General features: G+C 42.4%; 3 protein-coding genes across 6 annotated transcripts in view; all 3 read left to right on the top strand.

Moving 5' to 3' along the window:
- Positions 1–14,473, top strand: part of gpr171 (G protein-coupled receptor 171) — a 22,453-nt gene extending 7,980 nt beyond the window's left edge. For 2 of the 4 annotated variants that reach the window (XM_031306710.2, XM_031306708.2), the window contains exons 2-5: positions 4,944–5,132; positions 8,690–8,899; positions 11,953–12,081; positions 13,705–14,473. In XM_031306710.2, coding sequence (XP_031162570.1) covers positions 4,962–5,132; positions 8,690–8,899; positions 11,953–12,081; positions 13,705–14,232 — 1,038 coding nt within the window. In that variant the 5' untranslated portion in view covers positions 4,944–4,961 and the 3' untranslated portion in view covers positions 14,233–14,473. The remainder of the gene's footprint in view (positions 1–4,943; positions 5,133–8,689; positions 8,900–11,952; positions 12,082–13,704) is intronic. The other 2 variants (XM_031306711.2, XM_031306709.2) reach the window with 2 other exon arrangements.
- The window catches only part of LOC116054954 (NACHT, LRR and PYD domains-containing protein 12-like), a 752,812-nt gene that overhangs the window by 340,846 nt on the left and 394,466 nt on the right, over positions 1–17,500 (top strand). The window lies entirely within an intron of this gene.
- Positions 1–17,500, top strand: part of LOC116038066 (NACHT, LRR and PYD domains-containing protein 3-like) — a 1,733,742-nt gene that overhangs the window by 1,351,492 nt on the left and 364,750 nt on the right. The gene's annotated exons all lie outside the window — the stretch shown is intronic.

Here is a 17,500-nt window from a genome sequence, read left to right as displayed (position 1 = left end):
TACAATTATTTCCTGTTTGTTTTTTTTTAAAATCATGTTTGTACAGAAGTTGTTTCGTAGCTGCATTTTGTGAGAGACAGTTTTCTGATTTATGACTTCCTGTACCTGCTTCAGCAAGTTTGGGTTTGACCGCAGAGTTTGTTCTGCATGCTGCAGCTGCAGCTGAGCTCCCCGTCTGTCTGTCTGTCTGTCTGTCTGTCTGTCACCTCTGTTCAGTGGTGTAGTCTACGTGATACGCAGTATACCCACTAAGAAAGCTCCAGGATTCCCAAATACCCACTTAAAAATGCCCAATAACACGCAACGACATACTTTGCATTATCATTTTGATATATGTTGAAATGTCACATCTGTGTTTTTCCTCTTCACACATAGGCTAAATAAAGGGATCAGTCTTTGGGGATCAGACTCCATTGTTAAAAATATTTTAAAGGGGTAGAGAAGCCAGACATATTCCCCCCCAATGGAACCTAGACACTGGTGATGGTGGAGAGGAAACCCGGAGGCCGAACGAAGGAGCTGTGTGCCGAAAAGGGACTCAGGGCGCCGTGGTTGACGATGCCCGGAGGTGGAAGGGGAGGAGGGTTGCACGTTTGCCTGAAAAGACAGCTGACAGCAAGGAGAGATGACATTGAAATCAGGATGTCATGCTGTGATTGGATCATGAATTTCGTGGCCAATTGTGGTTGGTTTACTGAAAAGTGAACGCCTCTTAACAGCTGAATAGTTTTAGGGAGAGATAGTGGTGATTGAAGTTATTTAGAAGTCTTCCTGAAAGAATTTGCACTGAGCTCCATTTCCACCGTAAATTGGTGCATGAAAGTGTATCCGAATACAGGAAATTAAGTCGCTGACGCTCAAAACTTCCATGCGGGGAGGACACCCAGACCCTCCACTATAATATGCCCCCCCCCCCTCCTAAAAAGGCAGATTCTGGCCAATACATATACACAGTATACCCACTACAATACATTAGACTACACTGTCACTATCCGATGTGAGTTGAGTGCAGATGTGAGTTATGCATGCTCAGATTTAAACGGTTTACGGCATAACGTGTCATAATGAAATTTGTGAAATCCATAAAATGATCAACTTTTCTCATTACAAACAATAACAGAAGATTGTCTGTTGTAGCTATCTTTGATGTTTGATTGCTAACGTTAGCTCAAAACACCATTCAAGTGACAACTTGACTTACAACCGGCAGCTGATTGGACGAATGCGTCACATGATCTGGCATTAATGGCGACTCATTCAGAATACGATCTCATATTGGACTAAAATAGTTCACCGAAACGTGTTTCTGAAAACATTTTAAGAGAGAAATAGGCCGTGCAGTTGCTGAATCTGTCTTCATTTCAGATCAACAAAGGTCAGTTTAAAAGATTTTCGTTGGATTTTGAGAGACTCATCCCGCTCGACATTTCCCGGTGAGTCCCGACTGCCCTGTCTCCGACTGAGCATGTCAGGTCGGCCCAAATGAAGGCCGACGGCTCCTCCGATGGACGACGGCACGGAACACACCGAACAGACTCGAGTCAGCGATCTCGCCAGACTGTCCAACGGCCGATTATCGGCCCGGTGTGTAGCTGCCTTTATACTATCTGAATGAAATCCTGAGAGTCTTGCTTGAGTCATTTGGTGTAAAAGTGTTCATAAAACTCCCGTCTTGACATTCAGACATAATCAAAATGTGTGTGATGATATCGTAAGTTTGAAGTCTTGGGAGTCTGTGACTAAGAACTCTCTCTCTCTGACATTATGACAGATAGCAGCATTTCCCCTAGAAAAGTTGTGAGGCCCGGCGGCAAGTGTTTTTTTTTCTGACGAGTCACAGACTAATGCAGCATTAAGGCTCTGTGATAACAGAATAATGAAAGGAATCAAATTTTAAGTTAAGTTATAACACAGCTTTCATACGGTCGTACATTAAGTCAGCACTAAAAGCTATCTGGAGATCTGAAAATATGACTAAGTCTCCAACCAAGGCGCTCCACTGTAATTGTAGTTTAAAAAACGCCTTAAAGGTGCCGTGCCACACGTATTTCGTCACTTTGTGGTAATGTCTGAAGTTCTACCATGGACTCTGTAACATTTTTTGTGGAAGAAATGCCTTGGTTACCTTGTTTCAAGCCATTCTAGCGTGATATACAAAGCCTGCAGGAAGACTCAGCTCAATTTGTGCCAGTTCTCATTAATATTCAATGAGCTAAGCTGCTTGACTCTGATTGGCTAACTGCTAGCCAATGAGAGCCTGGCTATCAACATCCTTTACCCAGCACAACTGGGCGAGCTCATGAATAGTAATGAGCTCAGGCAACATGATGTCAGACTGACCAGCTTTTGTAATTGGCCTGATTTCTCTGCTTATTTCTTTTCAGTGGCTAGAGCTGACAGAGGAGGTAGCCGTTCATTTTCACATTCACCACATAACACAAACACATATGGACCTAACATATTTCAAAAAAATGCAAGTAAAAACGATTTTGTGTGGTAGGGCACCTTTAAAAAATACATTAAACAACATTTCCCAGTGGCCAGGGATGTATTGGGACAAAAATTCGGCCTGGGACTTTGCGATGGAGCGGCCTTTTATGACAGCGTGTGAAGAGTGTGCACGTAGAACATTTTTTGGGGGTCATTTTATATACTACTATATATATATATAAAAAATATTACATCTAATACAGATGTAAAACAATATAAACTGATACAGCCTTTGTGGTATAAAGAGAATCTGATGTTGCTAAAGACCTTCAACTCAGGATGTTTTGCACACCTTAATTCTCAGTTTGCTGACTGTAGAGCTACACCTGCAGGGTAGAGTATAGTAGTAGTAGTAGTAGTAGTAGTAGAGTATGCAAGTAGTATAAGTGACATCAGTAACTTATACAATTACCGTGATGGACCGGCCGTCTGGGAAATCTCCCGAACCTCCTGATGACCAGTCCACCCCTGCCAGTGGCTTATAGGCCACCAGGCTTACTGGGGGAAACCCTGGATAGTCTTTAGAAGTGACATTGTGTCACACTTTTAGTCTTTTTAAAGTGTTTTCGGAGACTTATAGTGGATGGTAGGCATAAGACAGGGTGTCGGAGCTACTGCACGTCCAACGAATCAAACCCAACGCACTTCAGCTGTTAACATGTTTAAAAACCTGAAGCAAGGAGAGCAAGGATTTAATGACAAGGGTGAAAACCAGAGAGGCAGTCTGAACAGACAAACTTATTATACTTAAAGGAGAATTCCAGTCGATTTCAGCACGTAGCTCTGTTGTTTAGAAATTTGAAGTGCTGTCAGTAGCGAGGAAAACTAAACCAATCGGTGCTGCCTACACCGTGTTATCCCCCTGCTAGCGTTAGCACCCAACAGGCTTAAACAGGGCAAGTTTTAAACGTGTTTTAAGCCTCTAAACATGCTCGAAATGTCATTACAAGTGCCTCCCCATGGGCAGTGATTCCTTCCGAGGGAACACAGCAAATTTGACTGGAATATTGGATTGTATGAGTTCGACAATCGACTAGTGTGGACTTGACCGGAAAACAGGAAATAAACAGAGGTATGTGCACTGGCTGGATTAACACAACTTTTATGCTTTTCTGTCACATCAACTGCAGCCAGATTCACTGAGTTCACTCAGAAGGAATCACTGCACATGGGGAGGCTCTTGTAATGACATTTGGAGCATGTTTAGAGGCTTAAAACACGTTTAAAACTTGCCCTGTTTAAGCCTGTTGGGTGCTAACGCTAGCAGGGGGATAACACGGTGTAGGCAGCACCGATTGGTTTCGTTTTTTTGCTACTGCCAGCACTCCAAATTTCCAAACAACAGAGCTACGTGCTGAAATCGACCGGAATTCTCCTTTAAGTTGAGCCATGCCATGCTATACATGAGTCTTATAGGGGTTAGGCAGAGAATCAGCAGTCTATGGATCAAATAAAATTTAGAACTATTTTCTAAACAGTTATCAGGACATAAAGATGAGGACGTTTTCGTGGCATAGCATCTGCACAGGATTAAATGTATCGGGTAACATTACGGTTATTTTAAACTTAAATGAGGCTGCAGAATTCTGACTATGCGAAGTTATGTGATTTTAGCTGTCGACAATAACAGTCTGTAGTTAAGAAAGACTAGGATTGTTAAAAAGTTTACAGGGTTTCTAAGCAGTGGTGTATTCTATGTGGTACGCAGGTATACGCAGTATACTAAGAGTGGGGGGAAAATCGTTACAGCATAGTATCGCCATATTTTCCGTGGCAATACTGTATCGATACACAGACGCCAAGTATCGATCTTTTGTTATATCTGTGTTGGTCAGTTTGTCTGCTTGACTATCCCATTTTGCAGCAACACAATTGAAGTGAGATATAAAAACAGAGAAATTTATATTTTTAGATAAAACAGATGTTGACAAAGTTTACTTTTGGGGACATCATTTGAAATCGGGAAAAATTTGAAGTTGGAAAACAACAACATACTTTCCATTATATTTTTGATATATTCTGAATTGTCATCTGTTATTTTCTTCTTCACATAGGCTAAATAAAGGTATTTCCACCGTAAATTGGTGCATAAAAGTGTGTCAAAATGCAGGAAATGAAATCTTTGACGCTCAAAATTTCCCTGGGGGAGGACACCCAGGCCCCCCAATATGATATGCCCCCCCCCCATCCCTCCAAAAAGGCCCATTCTGGCCCATACATATACAGTACAGTATACCCACTGCAAGACATTATACTACACCACTGTCTCTAAGTGTTAAAGTGTTATAAAGTGGGTTTCCTTCCCACAGGCCTCTTCCTCTTTCCAACCTGAACAATAGCCGTCTAAACCACCAATCATCTGCTGTAGATTCTGCTAAAGACTTCTTCTACTTACTTCTCCTTTTTTTTTAGACTATATTTGACATGTTAAGAGTGAACATTGTGTTTCTCAGCTGCAGGTGAAGCTGTCGATGATGCTTTCTTCCTCCAACGGCAGCGGCGGTGGAGCCGAGGAGACGAAGCAGTGCATCGTCAACGACCAGATGGGACCCTTCATCGTCTTCTACGTCCTCGTCTTCGTCATCGGTCTGCCTGGAAACCTGCTGTCTCTGTGGACCTTCCTCCGCAGCCCCAGAGCCGAGGTAGGACCGCTGCCGACGGAGATGTTAGGCCGGCTACACACTGGCTGCGTGTTGTGAGCGTGTCAGCTGCGTGGTGTGTCCGTTTTTATTTGGGCTCCCATGGTAACAGGTTAGAGCTTGCACACTGTTTGAAAGTCTCGAGATTTTGATATAAATACAGATATAAATGTAATTAAAAAAAAAAAAAAAAATCCTTTTTCAAATACTGCACCTGTCAATACAGAAGGAAATATTCTGTAGCCTATTATGCCGTCAATGCTGCCGCCGTTGTCTTTGCTGTTATCAAATCAGTATATGTTTATATTTAATGTTTATGGGAAACATACATGTGTCCAGACAAGGCTAGAAAACGCCACGTAGCCGCCACGCAACTATCCGGCAATTTCCACTGGATGTGGAACGTCTGCGGAACGTCGACGGAGTGCCAAGAAAATGGCTCGAGATTAAATTACACAACGAGTTATTTGAGGAGTTTTACTCAGTGAGATGAAATAAAATGAGACGATTTAGCCCTCATGTTGTCCTCCGGTCAAATTTGACCCATTTTCAAACATTATACATCAGAAAATGTGGATTTCTTTCAAGCAAATTGCCTAAAAATAACATGGGTTGTGCCATACAATGCTCTTCTCAAGGAAAATAAGGATGAAATCTCTACTTTCATAGAATTTTTAATTATTAAATGTTACAGCATTTTGAAAAAACTATGGAATGGTTTCTAAACAGTGTCCTGACTAAACTTTGACAGTCTGTGATTATCCACTCAATCGTAACTACTTGAGGTATACTATGAGGTATAATTTCAACCAATGGGAATAAGTTGATGTTAGTGGTATATCCGGTAGGAGGTAGTGAAAAAATGGCAGAAAAAAAGCCACAGAAACCTCAAAATAGCTTCAAAAATCTTGAAAAAAGGGTTAACCCCGGGAGGACAACAAGTTGCATGATGGACGGGAAGACAACACAAAGGTTAAAGGTTTAGTTTGGATCCGTTGAATGTGGTCGTAGGAGCTACTTCTCCATAGTCAGGGTGTTAGCTACATTGCGGTCGGCACGCCACAAGTTTGGAGAAGCAGGCAGGAGTAGTGACGCGGAAGCTAGGCTATATGTCCTGCTGTAGACCAGGGTGGGAAATTAACTTTTTTAATTAACAGCCACTGTGGCTGGTGGATGCCTAATTTTACCAGCCACTTATATTTTTTACCAGCCACTTTTTCCGGAATTCAAATTTATAAAAGAAAGTGTACTAGCATATTTTGATTTATATATATTTTTATTATTAATACATATTTTATTAATATAGGCAAATAAAAAGTGATGTGAAAAAAGCCTGCGAGATCTTGGTAAAATTGTGTTTGACTCCTCTCTCAGTAACGTAGCATTAATCAGTCCCTCCAGGATTTCGCGGCCTTTTTTTGAGATTCTTGTGGCCCAAAATGCCTGATTTTGTGGGAGCTTTTGTAAAAAACATTTCGATGAAAGTTGTGATGTCTTGCTGGCTCAGGATGCTGCAAAAATAAAAAATGGTAAAATATGAAAATGGCTGGTGGATTTAAGCGTTGTTTCTTAGCAACAGCTTTCTTTGACAAAAGCTGTCCAATCCGTTACAAGGAATTACAACCCACAAACCATTTACAATCCACCCGCCACTGTGGCTGGTATCCAAAGCAAAGTACCCGCCACTTTGAAAAGGCGACGAAAAGGTGGCGAAAATACGACGAAAATATGACAAAAAGGCGACAAAAAGCCGATAAAAAGCGGACAAAAAAGCGACAAAAGGTGACGAAAAGGCGACGAAAATACGACGAAAATACGACAAAAAGGCGACAAAAAGGCGACGAAAAGGTGACGAAAATGCGACGAAAAGGTGACAAAAAGGCGACAAAAAGGCGACAAAAAGGCGACAAAAAGGCGACAAAAAGGCGACGAAAAAGCGACAAAAAGGTGACGAAAATGCGACGAAAAGGCGACAAAAAGGCGACAAAAAGGCGACAAAAAGGCGACGAAAAAGCGACAAAAAGGTGACGAAAATGCGACGAAAAGGCGACAAAAAGGGGACGAAAAGGCGACGAAAAGGTGACAAAAATACGACGAAAAGGCGACGAAAATATGACAAAAAGGCGACAAAAAAGCGACAAAAGGTGACGAAAAGGCGACGAAAATACGACGAATAGGCGCCGAAAATACGACGAAAAGGCGACGAAAATACGACGAAAAGGCAACGAAAATACGACGAAAAGGCGACGAAAATACGACGAAAAGGCAACGAAAATACGACGAAAAGGCGACGAAAATACGACGAAAAGGCAACGAAAATACGACGAAAAGGCGACAAAAAGGTGACGAAAAGGTGACGAAAATACGACAAAAAGGCGACAAAAAGGCGACAAAAAGACAACAAAAAGGCGACGAAAAGGCGACGAAAAGGCGACGAAAAGGCGACGAAGAGGCGACGAAAATGCGACGAAAAGGCGACGAAAATATGACGAAAAGGTGACGAAAATGCGACTAAAAGGTGACGAAAAGGCGACAAAAAGGCGACAAAAAGGCGACAAAAAGGCGACAAAAAGGCGACGAAAAGGCGACGAAAAGGTGACGAAAAGGCGACGAAAATGCGACTAAAAGGTGACGAAAATGCGACTAAAAGGTGACGAAAAGGCGACAAAAAGGCGACAAAAAGGCGACGAAAAGGTGACGAAAAGGTGACGAAAATGCGACGAAAAGGTGACGAAAATGCGACGAAAAGGCGACAAAAAGGCGACGAAAATATGACGAAAAGGCGACGAAAAGGTGACTAAAAGGCGACAAAAAGGCGACAAAAAGGCGACAAAAAGGCGACGAAAAGGCGACGAAAAGGTGACGAAAAGGTGACTAAAAGGCGACAAAAAGGCGACGAAAAGGCGACGAAAAGGCGACGAAAAGGCGACGAAAAGGCGACGAAAAGGTGACGAAAAGGCGACGAAAAGGCGACAAAAAGGCAACAAAAAGGCGACGAAAAGGCGATGAAAAGGTGACGAAAAGGCGACGAAAAGGTGACGAAAAGGCGACGAAAAGGTGACGAAAAGGCGACGAAAAGGCGACGAAAAGGCGACGAAAACGTTTTTGATTTGATTGATTTTGATTTAAATCATTAGTTTGAAGTTGGTGAAGTTTGGCAAGGTGGAGGGTGGGGGGGGTGTGGCCTTGACCAACTGCCACTTTGCTCGTTTGAAAGCCATGATGTCTCTCTCTCTCATGGGTGGGCCAAATTCTCTGGGCGGGCAAACCAGAGAAAGGGGAGGTAACCTTTACCCTTATGACGTCATAAAGGGAAGATTCCAGATCGGCCCATCTGAGCTTTCATTTTCTCAAAGGCAGAGCAGGATACCCAGGGCTCGGTTTACACCTATCACCATTTCTAGCCACTGGGGGAGCATAGGCAGGCTGGGGGAACTCATATTAATGTTAAAAAAAACCCTCATAAAGTGACATTTTCATGCCATGGGACCTTTAAAGGTATTTGTGGTTGTGTAAATGTTCTGCCGTTTGTGAAGGTATTTGTGGTTGTGTTTGTGCAGCAGCAGAGCACCAGCGTCTACCTGATCAACCTGCTGGCAGCCGACCTGCTGCTGCTGCTCGCTCTGCCCTTTAAGATCCTGAAGGACCTCGGGGGGGCGCCGTGGAGCCTCATGGTGTTCCACTGCCAGGCCAGCGCCGTCACCATCTACATCAGCCTCTACGCTTCCATCGCCTTCCTCGCCTTCATCATTATTGACCGCTACCTGCAGGTAGGGTTAAGAGCAGCCTATGGCTACGTTCACACCGCAAGTCTTCGGCTTTTTTGCTCAGATCCGAAGTTTTTGTTTGGCTGTTCACATGACCTTTTTAAAATGTGGCCTATATCAGATTCCAGTGTGAACTGTTTGCGGTTTCTAACCGACCCGCATGATCAAAAGAACAATAACAATGACATCAGACGCAGCACGCTGTCGCACTAAAGTTAGGAAGGTTATGGAGGAAGTCAGCATTTTCACTTTCATTTCAAAATGTTTATTTAATGGCAGCCGTAACATTAATGAGCAGGTGCTGAGGAGGAGACAGTTACGGTATGATCCTTCTAGTTTTGACTGAATTGAAATCTCTCCCCATACACTAATGAGGTCTAACACCTCCCTCTCCCTCCATTGACTTGCTCCATCACTCTTCTCCATGTTGTAGGCCTAGTCAAGTTTTTAATGTTACTATCTGTGTCTAGGGCTAACTCCTGCTGGCGCAAAATGTGACAAATGTCGATGTAGATTGACGTAAAAGTCACATCAAATCCACCTCGGTTGTTCACACTGCAGCTGCATTGAAAAATTTCAGACCTGGGTCTGATTCAGGACCACATAGTGTATGGAAGTGGTCTAAATCTGATTTGAAAAAATTAGATCTGGGCAAGATTTGAGTGATCACACTAAGGCATGGATACCCGACCCGAGCCCGACGGGTCCCGACAGGTCCCGACGGGTCCCGACAGTACCCGACGGGCCGGGCCGGGTTCGGACAGATATTTAGAAATGATGGTCGGGTTCGGGTCGGGCTCGGTCACATCAGCGTGATAAGGCATTTGCTGTAAAATGGTGCTGCGGCTCCTATAAGAGAGCTCAGCGTGTGTGTAAAGTGGGCAGAAGAGAGATAGAGAAAAGAGGAAGCAGACGTGTAGATGCGACCGGAGCAGAGTTGGTGGAATAAGTTGAAGTTTTGTACACAGTGTGTGCGGTGTCCGAGATAAACTCCAGACTGAAAGCCAAGTTCATTCATCTGCTCACCAGAAACGGGATTTTAACCGATGTTATAAAATGAATAACGTCGGCCCTGGAGGTAACGAGTCTCCCCTGGTTTTCTGACCACGGTCGGAATCGAAGCGATCAGGAAAGGTTAACACGTTGAACATTTTAAATTAAACAGCTTATTAACGTGCGCTTGTTGCCCCGTGTGCGCTGATGCCTCAACTGTTGACATTTCCGAATGCCTTCCAGTTGCTTAATAAAGAGCTCGGGTCGGGCTCGGACATAAATATCATAATGCCTGTCGGGCTCGGGCCGGGTTCGGACGGAAAAAATCGGCCCGATCCAGGCTCTAGTTCACACTACTTCTGAAGAAGTCGGACCTGGTCACTTGACCCCAAAATAATCGGATTTGGGCCACTTTTGCCTGCAGTCTGAATGTAGCCTATGTCGAGAACTCTGATCTGTCCTCTCCCTCAAGCTTTTATCCATTCCTCATTGGGGGGGGGTCTTCTTGTTTCTAGACAGAAACTGGTATCTTCACAGACACACACACACACACACACACACTAAGGTCGGGGTCTGGTGTGGTGCAACTTCCTCGTCTACTCACGCAACCTTCAAACAATGCACCTCTATGCCATAAAAGCAAATTTTTATGACTTAACCCACATGTGTCAAACTCAAGGCCCGGGGGCCAAATCCGGCCCGCATTTCAATTTAGGTTCACAGCATATTTTGGCCCGACTAGTTGTGCACCACACCAAAAAAATCATGAAACTGTTTTTCATACTGTAATTACGCAACACTGCTGTGCAGAATTTGACAGATTTGTCGACTTCGAGACTCATAATTCAATGCATAATCAACCAAAGTCCGCATATTTCTGCGGGGGCCGCATTTTTTCAAATATGCCGCACTTTCGCTGCATAAATTGTCGATTTCCGCGCAAAATATGATTTCATAATCCCCGCATTTTCGTTACAAAAAAGTCACATATATCTTAGTCAGAATAGTTAATCAGAAAGTTGAAAAATGTTGCGTTTACTTCACACAAGAGCAGCCATTTTCCCCTGTTGCCATAGGAACGTTATGAAGTGACGTAATTACGCGACGTGAACATCATCGAAAAGCTGCAAACCCCGCGATGAAGCCATGATGAAACCACAGTTTTTGCAAGTTCCCGCAATTTCATTGCATAAATTGCATAAAAATCCTGCATATTCCATCGCATCTTTTAAGAAAACGTGCCGCATAATCAAGGATTTTTGCCCGCAACAATCACAAAAAAACTCTTTTTCTGGAAGGACTGCTTGGCCCAACAAGTTGTGCATCACACCAAAAAAAAACCTTCACCATACCTAGAGATTGGCATGGATTTATTTCTGTTAACCTAATAGCTGGTTTGATTTGCATTGAGAGATGATTTATGTAAAGTACCCCATGCCAATCTCTAGGTATGGTGAAGGGGATGTGATGATGTGGGGCTATTTTAATTCCAAAGGCCAAGGGAACTTTATCAGGATGCATAGTATCCTGGATCCATGAAATAACTGGCCTTTCAAAATAAAGGTCTGCCTGCCTCTATGGGAATTTAACATAGGGGTGTACTGACTTATGCCCCCTGTATTTTAAGGAAGAACATTTATTTATTCACGATACATTATTCATTCACAAAGAAAATTGGTGTCCTTAAAAGTTGGATTTTTCCTCATTTTTTTTTTAATTAAGGCATTAAGATCAAAAGATTATTTTTTAATTCCTCTTTTTAATCAACTTTAGCAGGGGCGTCCTAATTGTTTCACATGACTGTACACTCATTTTGTTAATAAAATATTTCTACAAAGGTTGAAATTGCAGGCTCTGTTCTTGGTTGCATCACGTTCTCACCTGAAGTGAACCGAACTGTAGTTCACTTGGAAGAGAACCGAGACCCCGATCCAGATTTCGGATGAGCGTTCACACTGCCCCAAACCAACCGGACGACATGACCAAAAGCTCCAGGGTTCGGTTGAAATGGACCAAACGAGGTAGTTGTGAAAGCAACCTAAATGTCCTCTCTTCTCCTGCAGGACTGCCACACTCTGCGCTCTCTGCGTCTGCAGGAAGTGGGCTTCGCCCGGCTGCTGTCGCTGGTCGTCTGGCTGCTGTTGCTGCTCATCATGGTGCCCAACATGGCTCTGCCCATACAGCACGTTAAGGTACTCTAATACTACGGACTAGAAAACTGTGTGTAACCAGGTCTGGTGTTTGAAAAAATTCCCCCTGACCTCTTAGTTCTGGGGTTGATAGTGGTTTAATTTTGGCTTTAACTAAGTAATCTTGAAGGTTTATGATTTTAGATTAAATTAGGTTAGATTCAACTTTATTGTCATTGTTTAGAATACAAGTACAAAGACAACGAAATGCAGTTTGCGTCCAACCAGAAGTGCAATGTGATATTCAAGTATAGACAGGTGGTGCATAGGCAGGACAAGAAATATACTGCAGTGTTATGAGAGCACACTAAATATAACTATGTAATATGAACAATGTATGAACAAGTTACAACTACTGAAAGCTGCAATAATCCTGTGGTCTTACAATAGTTGGGTTTCTCTGAACACCCTGACCAGCTTCCCTGTTGATGGAGAATATGTAGTAATAAAAGGCAGAACACGCTCTAGCCGTCTGGGTTGAGTCTGTTGAAATGTTTCGGTCTCAGATTAGACCTAGAGTAGCCTCTAGTGGTCAGAATAGAGAAATACACTTTTACAGCCGGTTTGAAGTCTTGCCTGTTGAATACAGATTCATTGAAATCTCAACAGTTAAAGCGTAACTCTCGTCAAAATGCAACATAAGGTCTTTTTGTGAACATACCAGCCCGGAAACCACCCTGACTCTCCACCTTCATGCCACTGTTCTCTCTCTGCTGTAATGCTCTTTATTTTTTATTTATATCTTTATTTATTCTTTATTTTTAACTTAATACATACTGTGTACATATACTTATACTTATATTGTTTAATATTCCATCTAGAGAATGTGTGACGTGAACCAACAACACCAAAACAAATTCCCTGTATGTTTTAAAAAACGTACTTACGGCAATAAAACCCTTTCTGATTCTGTACCCGAGTCAAACTTTCGTTTAAAAAGCATATTTAGGACGGAATCGCCACTTTTAAGATTGACCGTATTCTCGTTTTTCGGTCAAATGGCCTTCTGAATGGGAGAGCTAGGGGAACTTTTATGCTAGCCTCAAAATAGCTATTTTTAAAACACTAAGAAGGCTCGATACAACATGAGACTTTGCTCCAAGTATCACCAGGGGCTCTACACCTTAACGAAAGCATTGAGAACATTGTTAGTGTACCCAGAGTTTACTAAAAAGAAAGGTTTTCAACAACTCACGTTAGCTGTTGTTCTTCCGGTCGCCGTCTATCGAGCCAGTCAAAAATAGTCGAGGGAGGAGAGTAAAGATGGAAAGCTCCTTTAGTTCCATATAAATGCACGGATAATTTGTTATTTTGTCGTTATTGAAAAACAATATTGACTTCGTAGTTGAAAAAGGAGCCTCATATAGGAATGACATTTCCTCCTATGGAGTCCGTTCATTCGCATTCAGAGATCGCCTATTTTTGACTGGGGAAAATGGTGGATAGCGTAAACAACAACAGCTAACGTGAGTTGCTCAAACAGTTGCTACCAATGTGCTGCTGCTCCTACGACAACAGTTACATCAGAGCCGACTGCTTCTCATTATTGTGTCCATTGAAAACTAAACTGTGTTTGTAATGAATGAAACGACGATAATCTGTTGAATGTCAACCTTGTCCCTGCAGGAGCAGCGCTACCTCAGCTGTTCGTCTCTGAAGACGGACATCAGCCTCCACTGGCACGCCCTGACCATCTTCCTCTGCACAGCGCTGTTCGTCAACGCCTCCGCCGCTGTGCTCATCTCTAGCGGCCTGGCTCTCAAAAGACTCCTGGGCAGCCGCAAAGACCCCAAACTCTGGGTCCACGCGCGGCAAGTGGCGAGGAGCGTCACGGCCGTGGCGTTTGCCTACATACTCAGCTTCGTGCCCTACCACGTGGTCCGCACGCCGTACACGTTGACCCAGACCAAAGTCATCACAGACTGCCACACCAAGAAGCAGCTGTTTCTGGGGAAGGAGTCGACGCTGCTGCTGAGCGTGCTCCACCTCTGCTTCGACCCCCTGCTCTGCTTCTACCTCTACTCGCCTTTTAGGCAGACGCTCCGCCAGATGTTCTCCTCCTGCAGAAGGCAGAAGGTCAGCGATACCGAGGAGCAGTCTGCAGAGGAAATGATGCGACCTGCAGCTTCTGTACAGCAGGAGGACGCCGTCTAACCACAGATGTATAACGTATAAATAGAAACAATACTGTAGACTCTGAGAGATAGGACATGTTCAGCCTAGCTTAGCACAAAGACTGGAAGCCTATGGAAACTGCTAGCCTAAAAAAATGCATCTTTCAACAACTCCAAATATGGACAAAAAACTCTTTAAAACGTATTTTTTTCATGCACAAAATTAATGTCATAATTCCATGAATCCTGCGAAGAAACCTGCAATAAAGTTGATTTAAATATTACTTTTTCTGTTCATTCACTCTTAATTGATTATGTAAGTGCATGTATGATTCACGGTGTGAGTATAATGGCGGTGTGAGTTACTGCTATAATGAATTTACAGGTGATTGACAGGTCTGTTAATACAGGGACTAACATGACATCTAAATCTGAAGATATTAGTGTTTTCCGACGCTGTTAAAGATTCTTTACATCTGCAAAATTTGTGAAACCTGGAGAACGACAGACCTACTGTATATTTTGAATTATGATTGGTTCAAACACGTTTAAATAAAATAGATACTAAAATGGTTATTTTGTGGGTTTTTTTTCCTCCTTTTACAACATCTTTATAAAACGCAATTGGCAAACTTTATAACAAAATGTATATCAGACAGCTTTAGTTTGTGACATATAGAACAAGAAGCAATACACATAATGTAGGCTATCCACAGTACAACCAGAATCAGATTCAGAGTAGAGCTGAAGATATCTGCCTGAACTTGGGTTGGGTTCGGTCTTAACTTCTATCATTTTACACGTGCTCGGGCCGGGCTTGGGCTCGCTTTCCGGCTTGCGTGTTAAATGAGTGATCAGGTGATGAGTTTCGATTAGCGCTAAAATGGATGCTGAGGAGGTGAAAGGGAGGCTGGCCTCTGGAGGACTTATTTTACTTCTTTGTTCCAACTTCCAAGTGGCCTGTAGCCTCCATTAGTCATGAATGCATGATGTTAAAACATGTATACATGACATGATGTTTATTTCTTACTTATGTGTAAAATTGTTTGTATTTGTATGCACCTTTCACCAAGGTATGGGGGTGGTGGAGCAGTGGATATGACACATGCCTTTGGTGTGGGAGACCTGGCATCAGATAATGGAGTTCTACTATCTGTCCACTAGATGGGGCTAACTGGCCATCTACTGAGCTGAAGATCAGCAGCATCAGCTCACTGCTGTGAGGAGTATGTACAGCAGCAGGTATCTCTGCGAGTGGCCTCCGTGTGCCATATGAAGTTGCGTGATATCAAGGGCTCTGAAAGTGTATGTGGAACTGCATTACATCTAATTTTCAGCAGGGGGGTGACTCGGTTCTCCAAAAAGAAGTCTGTGAGAAAATCATAGACAGTATATAAAATGGACCAACAGATCCCGTGTCTCTGGACAGAGACCAGTGAAGGATATTAGAAGACCTTTTCCGGTGATGGCTGAGCGTTACTGAGCAGCCTCCAACTGAGAAAGACGACGTAGATGAGACGTGAGCAACCTGTCTGAAAGTTGGAAGTCTTCTGGTAGCTGTGCCAAGAGAAATCTCAATCATTCCCAATCTAGCAGAGACGGAGAGCGTAGGTATATGTAAGGAGATAACATAGACACAGGCTAATTATTGATCACTAAAATGATAGTTAACATTAGTAATTAAACTTAAACAGCTAATGTAAGTCCAAACTGCCTGAGAGCTTCTCCTGTACTATACGGTAATTCCTCTACTATGTGACAGTAAGTCTCGTGGTTATGACCCAATCGTTAGCCTATTTTTATAAAAACGTCTTCTACGGAGCCATAACGTGAGGTACAAGGTAATGGAGCCTTTTATACATTGTCGTGTTTCTTTAGAAATAAACAACGGACAAATAAAGTCTTTAAACTCTTCAGATGTAAAGTTATTCTCTGTCAAAGTGACGTCAAAATGAATGGCAGTCAATGGGATGCTAACGGGAGGTGATGGCTTGGTAGCATTAAAATGGCGCCATAGGAGGTTTGCGGTCCGAGGAGAAGCTGACCCCCTTAGAGAAACTGAGCCAAAACTGAATGAGTTCATGGTCTCGATCGCTAGTTTCAAGTTTTCTTCAATACAGTGTTACGACCCAGGGAATCATTCCTCTGTTGGTCTTACTTGTCTCTCGAACGTGGCTGACGGGGTGTGTGTGTGTGTGTGTGTGTGTGTGTGTGTGTGTGTGTGTGTGTGTGTATATGTGTGTGTGTGTCAGTGATATGAAATGTAAAATATTGTTATTTGTTGCATGTTTTTTTACTTATTAAGCGATGTTTCAACGTTTAAAATGTTGTATTTTTGTTTTTCGAGGGACTGCAGATGTAAATTAGCCAAAGGCTAACTCTGGTGCAATGCATCAAATGGTCACATTTATGTTTTAATTGCACATTGTCCCTTATAAATAAATAAAAAAAAAACATAAAACCCGTTTTTTTTTTTAGTAAAATTAGCCTATTTGTTAGTGAAAGGGTTTACGAAAAAAAAAAGAAAATCAGGTTCACAAACTACCAAAAGAGGACTCTTTAAAATGAAAGTTACATCTCCAAACTTTACAAACAAACAGAGACAAAACCTCATTAATCAGTGTCAAAATTAACACTTATTTAGATACTGTTTTTACGTTTTTGTCGCTTATTTCAACGTTTTTGGTACTTTTTTCATTAACACCAGTATATTCACCACTAGACCTATTTATTTGCACTAGTTTTACACTTATTTTTTGGAATTCATGGTCAATGAACTTCATTTATATACAATTTTCAATTTTTTGTGTGAGAAAAAAGCAGAAATGATGAATGATTTGGACTAATGTGTTAAGATCAGAGGAATGAAGGTAACAGATAATCACAGATCTGTCAAAGTTTAGTTTAGGACAAAGCTATAAAATTGAATACAACACCCAAAATTCTATGAAAGTAGAGATCTGATCCTTAATTTCCTTTGTGGAACCATCCATGTTATTTTGGGGCAATTTGGTTAAAAGAAACCCAAATTTATGATGTAGAAACTTTGAAAATGGGTCAAATTTGAGGGTTAAAACCAAGCAACACGGTCTCACATTTGTGAAATGGTCACGTTATTTTTAATCTATTGATTCGTGTACCGGACACGATTATGACGTTTTTTCCGTGGTGCTCAGCACGAAATGGGAATGGGAAACATAATGGGAAGCATATATACGGAGGTTGGGTTAGAATAACCGAGCAGGTCTCACGGCAGTTCGTGTAAATGTCACTCTGGTTCCACATGAGGGCGCTCACAGGCCAGTGCA

This window comes from Sander lucioperca, chromosome 5 (assembly GCF_008315115.2).
Source record: "Sander lucioperca isolate FBNREF2018 chromosome 5, SLUC_FBN_1.2, whole genome shotgun sequence".
NCBI lineage: Eukaryota > Metazoa > Chordata > Actinopteri > Perciformes > Percidae > Sander > Sander lucioperca.
This window is presented reverse-complemented; position numbering and strand designations above follow the sequence as displayed.